The 10,347-nt window shown below is 34.1% G+C and overlaps 1 protein-coding gene across 1 annotated transcript in view; it reads right to left on the bottom strand.

Moving 5' to 3' along the window:
• Positions 1–1,351: 1,351 nt before the first annotated feature.
• The window catches only part of LOC118191038 (oxidation resistance protein 1-like), a 189,996-nt gene continuing 181,000 nt past the window's right edge, over positions 1,352–10,347 (bottom strand). Inside the window, exons 18-19 of the mRNA XM_035361827.2 lie at positions 9,189–9,262; positions 1,352–4,286 (exon numbers count right to left, since the gene is read on the bottom strand). Coding sequence (XP_035217718.1) covers positions 4,151–4,286; positions 9,189–9,262 — 210 coding nt within the window. The 3' untranslated portion in view covers positions 1,352–4,150. The remainder of the gene's footprint in view (positions 4,287–9,188; positions 9,263–10,347) is intronic.

The following is a 10,347-nucleotide window of genomic DNA, read 5'->3' as shown; positions in this document are numbered from 1 at the left end:
CCTTAGTCAAAGGACAGTTGCAAAATCATTAAAATGCTCGGTGTCTACTGTAAACAAAATGATAAACGTTGATTAAAATCTTAAGAAAGCGAAAAATCGCAATGTGCGTCGTCTTCTTCCAAAGCGTATCGCTCACCGCAGAACACGCTGCAGGATCACTAATCCCCAGTCGTCTTTTAAAAGGGGGATTATATAAGGTATTTCTCCCGCTTTCTGAGCATGCCTTCGGGGTGTAGTGGTCAGCACGCTCGACGCGTGTTCGAGAGACCCGTGGTTCGAGTCGCGGCGAGAACATTGCTCATTTTTCATCTTTCCCGCTTTCAAAAAAATACCTAATGTCTCTACAAAGTTAACACATTAGTTCTTAGTGCTCCTATTAATTAAAATTGTAAGCTGTTAACTAATTTGATTTTCATTTATACTATTAGAATCCCCTTGACTAGTGTAAAAAGTTTTAGAGAGATGTTATATTCTGTTGCTGACACACTAACGCCCAGCTGTGTGACGTAAACTGTGTTGTTATGAAACCGACAAAAATTTGCATTTCCGAACTTGTTTACAAAATGGAAAATTCGCCATAACACAAGGCTTTATGTGTAATTTTATACTGGGTATTTACAACTCGATTTAACCTAAAAATTATTTTTATTATTCCAAAAATAAAATTTTAGTAATTTTTATCTTAAAAGGTAAGCTTTATCTTTAGAAATTGCAGAAAATGGTTCATTTCTTATAATTTCATTTCCGAGGCATGATTGTAAGCATAATATTCATTGCTATGCAGGAGAACTTCAAAAATTATGTCCTGTCATTTTGTCACAGTCAAAATGTCATTTTCTTCCAAGAATCTATTTTTATCGAATTATTTATTATTTAATTTTTACTATCGGATGTTATCCAAAAATAAAACTTTAGTAATTTTTATCTTAAAAGGTAAACTTTATCTTTAGAAATTGCAGAAAATGGTTCATTTCTTAAAAATTAATTTCCGAGATATGATAGTAAGCATAATATTCATTGCTTTACAGGAGAACTTCAAAAATTATGTCATGTCATTTTGCCACTGTCAAAATGTCCTTTTCCTTCACGAATCTGTGGATAATCTATCTTGACTACGGTTCTAAAAATTTTATTTCAATTATAAGAAGGAACTACTCATAAAGGGAAAACTCTTCTTCTTGCTCATGAAGAATAACTTATTTAGCCTACTGGCTGAGTAGCATTAGTGGCAGGAATAGAGTCATTGGGTTGCTGTCTGTCAGTGTGTTATTATTGTTAAAACACCTTGGCAAAATATTTCTGTAAAGAAGTGCTGTGGAAGATTAATTAAAAAAAAGACACAGATACAAAATAAACTACAAAATAAACTTTAATTCCAATGAGCACCAGACATGCGGTCGACAACCCTTTGGTCCTTCAAACTACAACATCCATAGGCTACAAAATATAATTCTATCTACGATGTACAGGAACACTTTGCAGCATCGAATCGCCTTCAAACTATTTGAAAGTGCATGAAACAAAGGATTTGCTTTAATTTAAAATCAGATACGTAAATCGCGTTTTGTTTATTGCGCAAATTTTTCTTTCTTTAATCTTGTTTCAATAATAATAGCAGAGATAGCGGAGAGTTTTTATTAATGGAGATTAGAATTGCATTCTTATAGCTCCAAAACTACTTAGGCATTATTATTATAGAACCATTTTTAAGATATCAATTTAAACACGTTAAGAAATGTCTTTATTAATTAAAGTAAGTTTTTACTTCATTTCTATAAGAATGTAGTTAATATTTGATTATTAAAGTGCAGTCATATATCTAAATGCAGAATTAACCATAAAAAAGCTTTACCGTTAAGAAAGTACCAAACAAAATTAATAAGTTTAATCATCTTAAGACCTTAAACTAATTATTTCGTGAATGAAAAAAAAAAAAGAAAAAGCTTTGAATTTTGTATACTTTCAGAATCACAAATTACAGTCATATATCTAAATGCAAAATTAACCATAAAAAAGCTTTACCGTTAAGAAAGTAACAAATAAAATTAATAAGTTTAATCATTTTAAGACCTTAATACTAATTATTTCGTGAATCAAAAAACAAATAAGCTTTGAATTTTGTATACTTTCAGAATTACAAATTACTTTCTACACTGTTTACAGCAACTCAAATGTATTAATGCACGAAAGGTAAAATTTTATTGAACTTCTTCCTAGCTCTAGTTTGGTCACCAACATTCAGGTAGTCTAGTACAACAAACTGAAGTTGAAGAAACATTCACCAGGTGGATTTATCTTAATGTTGTCCTATACAGAGATTCAGAACTACATTTGAAATTAGAATTCCTTTAACAGAGCAAGCAAATCCAAAGTTTGAAAGGCGATTCGAGACATGTACATAAGTAGCTCTGCATTTTTAAAACATCAATGGCGCATCTACTCCGGTCGTTGGGGTGAACGTCGCTTCCTACTAGGATTCCGGGAAGAAGTACGTACAAAAATAAGTAGTTGGGAGTAAAAATGACTTTATTTGTAGCAAAGGGTGACCCTCACTCGATGGGATTTTTCAACTCCTAATAACAGGAGTCAGAACCTGCTATTCAAATCGCAGAAATTTGTATTCGTGCTGATCTGATGAATTGGTCAAACGGGCTAGGTCAAACTGCAAAGAATTAAATGAGTTCAATATGTCAGTTCATTTAAATCCTCTAAGAAATTGTTAATGAAACATATTTTGATTAAACTTTACGGTTTTGTCGGTGTAAGTACTTATTTGGTTTGAAAAATGATAAAATGTAAATATTTGAGTCCTAAAGTTTTGTTACTAACTCAGTTACTATAAACCTCCTATTTATAAAATAAAACTGGAAAGATTAAAAACTCGGAATCTTGCTCTCTTTCATTATGAAAAAGATTATTCGAAAAACCGGTTTCATAAAAAATCTACCTAACTAGAAGAAGAATGCAACTTTCAAGTCGCAAAACATCGATAAAAACCCTTTAAAAGTTAAAAAGGGGTACATTTTACTGTCCCCTTGTAGTTAACGTTAAGGAAATAAACCTAGAGGATAGCTCATAAAAAATGGTCCTCTTGTCGTTCTCTGCAGTTGAGATTGGTCGAGCATCGAGTGAAGAGTCACCAGGTGTATATGAGGGGCGTCGCCGTCGAGTCTAAACTCTGATTGGAAGACGATTCTTGTCGCGTCGGCCCTAGAGAAAAAAAAGGGTCGACAAAGGGACTCGAAAGACGCCTCACACCAGCCGATCTGCATTCCCAACCTTTTTTTTTTCCAAAGTGGGCAGCAATGGTCATAGAAACGCAGATGGGACGGCGGAAGTCGGAGCTCAATTTGGGAGAAATTCGCTCATCGTTGTACTTGGAGGTTTGGATTATACCTTTTATCTCGCCGATGAATGCTCCCCGTCTCGACATCCAGTTAGTAGAAAAACTAAACTTTGAATTTCATGAACATGGCGAATAAAAATCCAGAAATTTCCAGAATAAATAAATAAATTTTCCTTCACGATTCAATTGTGTTTCTCCCTCGAATGGTTAATGCTTTTAACTCTCCGCTCTACAACATTTCACCACAGGGCTCTCTATTTCTAAAAAATAAGCATTCCAACTCACTCTTGCTGCTTGATAATAGTTTCTGCGGACGCCAGATTGATAATAAATTTGATATATGTATCCTTACATCCTATACCTTCAAGAAATTCCAGTTCTTAGACGCAAACTTAAACAGCTGTTAAACTTTAGCCAACTAGTTTCAACATGTGGACTTTTCCAACGAAGGTCACAAGGGACGTCGAGTATGAAACAATGTTCTTCCTTAGTTCTTGATAAAACCGAAGCGGGGGCGTTCGACCGACGACTTGAGGTCTCTCGAAAAGCATCCTGCAATACTAACGACGTCTGGCGACGCCGACTAGAACTAGTATGTAGTTAATGGCGAGCGGTTTGGAATGTTCCGCGCGGTAGATGGGAAGAATTTGAGGGGAGTGCCAGTGCTTCAGGGATTTGGTCTCCGAGCACATTAAGAGTCCTCCGGAGGCGGGGGCGAGCTCGAGAAGGAAAGCACCAGCTGGGGAAAACGTCTACGGCGGTGACGGATCTACATTCTAGAGAGGCACACAGTCTAGATCTAGTCTAGGCGAATCCCCAGGCTTCGAGGGTTTTGACGACGAAATCTTCATCAGATGCCAGAGGTTCGTTGTTGTAAGTCTGGCACCGGACGCTTCTGCCACGGTAGAGATCGCCGTCTAGCCACAAACCAAAATGACCCCTGAAAAAGAAAATTATTGCCAATTTAGAAGACATATAAAAGGTTCTAAATATGTATATACTCAGCGGAGAAAACAAAAAGCTAGAATTAGCAAATCTGAAAACGCAATTGAGGTATAAATATAGGCAGAGTAACAGTATGAAAGGATGAATCATTAATATTTCTAGAAATGAAGACTAATTTTTTTTACTATAGAAGATTAGCGAAGTATATATGTTTGGATGTCTGTTGCGTCGCAAAAGGCGAACAAAAGTGTATACATGTAGAAACTAGAGGCTCTAACCTTTCATCTTACACATAATTTGTGTAACAAATTCATCATACCTGTCACAAGTATGTTTTTTAATATCATTGATTGCAAAGGCGAACAACTGTATCTGCCTGTGGAACTAAAGACTCTAACCTTTCATCTTATACATGATTTGTGGAATAAATTCATCATAGCTGTCACAAGTATGTTTTTTTAATATCATTGATTTTTAATTACATATGTTAAATGAACGCGAATTGCTACACACAAAATTAATTAATTACGAATTTTTTAAATCCTTAAACCATGTTTCTGATTATTCCAGGTAATATTGTAAAAGATATCCATTATTAACTCATAGTTAATCAGAAGGTAATTAAAACACGATAAAGAGAAATAACCCATTTTATAATTAACAGACAAACGCGATTAACAATTTACACGTATATCCAAACCGTTTAATCAGGATAATACTTTTATTTAATACACATTAATTAATCTAGTATTCAAAATTTTGTCGCCCCATCTGTGATAGAGTTCTTTAGGCAGGTAAATATTAGTAGTTTAATGGCTGAGATGGCATTATGATCGCATTTCAAGACTTCCTCCATGCATAGCGTGAATGCTAGCCATGTTCCCAAGGAAATTCCCCTCTTACAGACATCTCTGTAACCAAGGGCCAACCAGACCTCTGTAACCAAGGACATCTGCTTTAAAGCAGGTGTCCTTGGTGTGTTTAGCCTTATTCGAATAACCTAAACTAACACATCAAAATCCTTTTTGCACTCCACCAGTGGCCATGCATTTTTTGTTTTTTCCAATGGCGGGCACTTGGCGATAACGGCATTGGCCACTACTAAGGCGAGAAGTGGTGGCCATTTTATTGTACAGACACGCAATAGATGGACACCGCTACAATCCTATGAAGGAAAAGACAATTTCACATCCATGCCTTCTTCGGGATTCGAATCCGGGCCCTTTGGTATCGCAGTCAGGATCCCTTAACCATTATACCGTCAGGATCCCTTAACCATTAAACAAATATTTTTACACCACGTTTAAATAGGAAGAAAATGGACAGTGTTCAAATTAGTCTTTTTTTTTTTTTTTTTTTTTTTCGTGATGGCGCCTAGATCTCTTCCATGGTGGACCAGATCCTCGGCTATAATTCACAGCAAAGCCTTTCCTCATTTCATCTGTGCCTTTCGGATAATATTCATTTGTCATTTGCTTTCGACAATTGTTTTCTTCGTCTATTAGTAGCGGCTTTGATATTAAATCAAAAGCCCAAAGATGATGATAACGCTGCATTGCAAAATGATTCTCAATATTAATTTCTTTATCGTTTTTTAAATTTTCGTGAACATCTTCCTCTTTTAATTCTGGTGATTTAACTTCTTCTTCAAATACATCTCTGGATGCTTTATTTTCTTCCTTCATTGGTTCCAAGATCTGCTCTTCAGCTATTTTTCTTTTCCTTTGAGCTCTAGTAGAAATGGCATTAAAATGGTATCACTAAGTTTACGTTCAAGTGATAAACTAATAAAATAAGGCAGTTCAGTGTTAACAGGAAGTAATAACCTGGTATCACTAATATTATGTTCAGTCATGAACTAATAAAATAAGACAATTCAATATCAACAGGAAGTAATAATCTGGTATCACTAATATTACGTTCAGTGATGAACTAATAAAATAAAGTAATTTAATATTAACAGGAAGTAATAATCTGGTATAATTAATATTATGTTCAGTAATGAACTAATGAAATAAAAATACGCACGATTATTCGATCTTGGTCGGTGCCTCCAAAATAATTATGACTGTGATACTTCTTTGGCGATATGAAGTAACTCCAATGATGGAACACAGCAATAACTTTTATTTAACACTCAAAAAAAAAAAAAAATGGCGACATACAAACAAGAAGAAAAAACATATTCTAACATTTAAAAATAAATTACATTCTTTGTGCGAGAGTCGCACGTTGCACTCGAGTCTGGTTTCAAATATTGCCATTCACAAATACCTTAATGTTCATCTATTTAAATTATTTAAACTACAAGATTTTAATATTATTTAAATCTATTACAACCTCTCCCCCAACGGAGAAACTTTTGCCGAAAGGAAAAGTTCTGCAAATTTCGAAAGTTTATAAGCTCGGCTTGCTCAGTTGCTTAAAGAGAAAAGATAACTTCCCTCATAAGTTTCCAAATTTTCAGGCCGAAAATTTTAAGTTTTAAACAAATATTTTTACACCACATTTAAATAGGAAGAAAATGGACCAGTGTTCAAATTAGTCTTCTTTTTTTTTTTCTTGACGGCGCCTAGATCTTTTCCATGGTGGACCAGTTCCTCGGCTATAATTCACAGCAAAGCCTTTCCTCAGTTCATCTGTGCCTTTCGGATAATATTCATTTGTCATTTGCTTTCGACAATTGTTTTCTTCGTCTATTAGTAGCGGCTTTGATATTAAATCAAAAGCCGAAAATGATGATAACGCTGCATTGCAAAATGATTCTCAATATTAATTTCTTTATCGTTTTTCAAATTTTCCTGAACATCTTCCACGTTTAATTCTGGTATTTTAACTTCTTCTTCAAATACATCTCTGGATGCTTTATTTTCTTCCTTCATCGGTTCCAAGATCTGCTCTTCAGCTATTTTTCTTTTCCTTTGAGCTCTAGTAGAAATGGCATTAAAATGGTATCACTAAGTTTACGTTCAAGTGATAAACTAATAAAATAAGGCAGTTCAGTGTTAACAGGAAGTAATAACCTGATATAACTAATATTACGTTCAGTGATGAACTAATAAAATAAGGCAATTCAATATCAACAGGAAATTACATTCAGTGATGAACTAATAAAATAATAGGCAATTTAAAGTAATAATAAAGACAATTCAAAATCAACAGGAAGTAATAACCTGGTATCACTAATATTGCGTTCAGTGATGAACTAATAAAATAAAGCAATTTATTATTAACAGGAAGTAATAATCTGGTATCACTAATATTATGTTCAGTGATGAACTAATGAAATAAAAATACGCACGATTATTCGATCTCTGTCGGTGCCTGCAAAATAATTATGACTGTGATACTTCTTTGGCGATATGAATCAACTCCAATGATGGAACACAGCAATAACTTTTATTGGTACTTTTCCGTTTCGCCGGCGCAAATCTCGCCAAGCAGACTTTATTGCCGACAACATACAGTATACACATAAAAAATATTTAAAAATATGTTAGTTCTAAGAATTCTTTTTAAAAAAGATGGCATAAACATTTTAATATAGCTTAAAATTTTATAAAAAGCCAATAAATAAAGACAACAAATTTGTAAAAAGACATTAATTTAAGAATTTACTATGCTTTCATGGTTTAACATCCTGATTCGCCGGTTCATATCATGTGACCCCAAGCGATCTCATCTCACGTAAACTACTCTACAAAAATCTAATGCTCTCAGTAATTATCTACATTAATTTCATGTTAAATCTTAATTTGGAACACAAGTCTAAATGCAAGAAATATTTCAATTTCGTACGAATAACTTACTCAAATTATGTAAAACTGCAGTGCTTTACTTCGCTAATGCATTCTCATTAGAATTGATGAATTTAACCCTTGACATTACCTTTTCTATATTTTCGGCTTCGGGTAAACGCTGTGATTGCATCCTAATTGACGTAATTGCCGAAAATTGCCTTAGACATAAAACTGAACTATCTGATCAAAATTCTATGTAATGATATGCCAGTATTGAAAGAAACAATCAATCTGATAAGAAAAAGCTGCGACTTGTTTTGAAAATGAGGCTTAAAAGGTTACCAGCGAGAACATTCCGTTTGGCATCGGTTGTACCATTATTGGCGACTTTATCGCTTGCGCCGGCAAAACGGAAAAGTACCCTTTTATTTAACACTCAAAAAAAAAAAAAAAAAAAAAAAAAAAAAAAAAAAAAAAAATGGCGACATACAAACAAGAAGAGAAAACATATTCTAACATTTAAAAATAAATTACATTCTTTGTGCCCGAGTCGCAGGTTGCACTCGAGTCTGGTTTCAAATATTGCCATTCACAAATACCTTAATGTTCATCTATTTAAATTTTTTAAACTACAAGATTTTAATATTATTTAAATCTGTTACACTGGGTTTGTTCCAGACGAATGAGCTGGCTGAATGGACGTTTCGTGCTTATTCCCATGTGTAATATGAATACGAATCAGTTCCCTTGGAAAGTCCTCCACGAAGGCATCCCTCCCTTTAGGCATATAGCGCTAATATGCTTTACCATAATCAACTAAACCAAACCAAACTTGAAGCTAAAATGAGAAACAAATATCACCATTTCGTCATTAAGTGCGCCAAGATGACAAAATCAAAGTGCTTTTCTCTCCTACCCTGCTGCAGATTGCAGTAATTTTCAATGTAGAAAATCGCTCAATTAATATTTCTTTTATGCAAATCAAATTTTGAAAATATCGCTCCTCTGCATTGCATTGTTATCGACAAACAGTGTGTCTACAAAATTTGAATTCTATAGCCTATCAGTAAGTAGACTAAAAATCACTGACAAAATTCGGCCCGCAGTGAAACACCGTGAGTGAATTAAGTAAAAACTTATAATAAATAAAAACTTACTCAGAAGCTCCAATGGAAACGCTGTCTATATTTCCCTTTACGAAGTAATCATTTTCACCAGTCCAACTGAAAATCTGCAAGAAAAAACAATAATAAAAATTATTTAATCGTTCAGGAGATTAATAATAATGCTTAACACACCAATCATTTCATGAAGTTTTCTTTCACACTATGAACATTAATCTCTGTAAAATATTTTCAAATTGAACAATGACCTCTCTAAAATACATTTCAGTATTCATGGGTGTTGGTGTATTTAATTACGGCAAAGCTCACTGGGGCTATCTGCCTAAGGGGAGGGATGCCTTCGTGGAGGAATTTCTAAGGAAAACTGGCTCGTATATACGTTACACATGGGGAAAACCACGAAAACACCCATGCAGCCAGCCCGTTCACGGGATTCGAACCTCGGACCGAACTACCAGTGTTCAGCGGCGTTACCGCGCGGCCGCTGGTGGGCTCAGTATTCATGGGAAAGGCAACATTAAACAGCATTTTAACTGTGTTTTTAGAAAACAAAAATAAAACTTTTGGATATATCGGAATTCCGAAATGCACAGTAAATGAAATTATTTCTAGCTGCAATAAACCTGCCATTTATAAAGTGCATAAAATTTTCAACCGATTCCTGTTTCTTAAAATCCTCTTCTGCAATACGCGAAATCAAAATCATCTACGTGGGCTAAAACTACTTTCGCCTAAATGCCTAATGTTTTTTTCATTTTTTTAATTTCGCCTAATTTTTTTTTTCATTTAAGATAGATATAATCGTTGAATCTTTCTTCAATAAGTAACACTTAAGATATAGAAAACAGTGTAACAATTTCTAGAACATTTTGTTCTCTAGAGAAACAAAGTGTCAACATTTGATACCCTTTTGTCGTAGGTATCGTATAAAACAAACTTTCGGAAAGAAAAACCAGAACCTCACAACAAAAGTAAACGTAACAGTAATAAGAAATGAAGAAGTAGCAAGAGAAAAGTAAACAAGAAATAAACTTAGAAACAAATCACAACTTCTCAACTAACTTTGAAACTTTGTCTTTTCTCCACCGCTCTTTTATTACATTAAATTTGAAGAAATTCTTTGGAAATTGCCCTTAACATATATCCCGTTACTTACGATTTCGTACGCTTAAACATTCTTTTCTATATTTCG

Source organism: Stegodyphus dumicola, chromosome 1 (genome assembly GCF_044657685.1).
Source record: "Stegodyphus dumicola isolate Sdum_Otavi_A_Nest chromosome 1, ASM4465768v1".
Classification (NCBI taxonomy): Eukaryota; Metazoa; Arthropoda; class Arachnida; order Araneae; family Eresidae; genus Stegodyphus; species Stegodyphus dumicola.
This window is presented reverse-complemented; position numbering and strand designations above follow the sequence as displayed.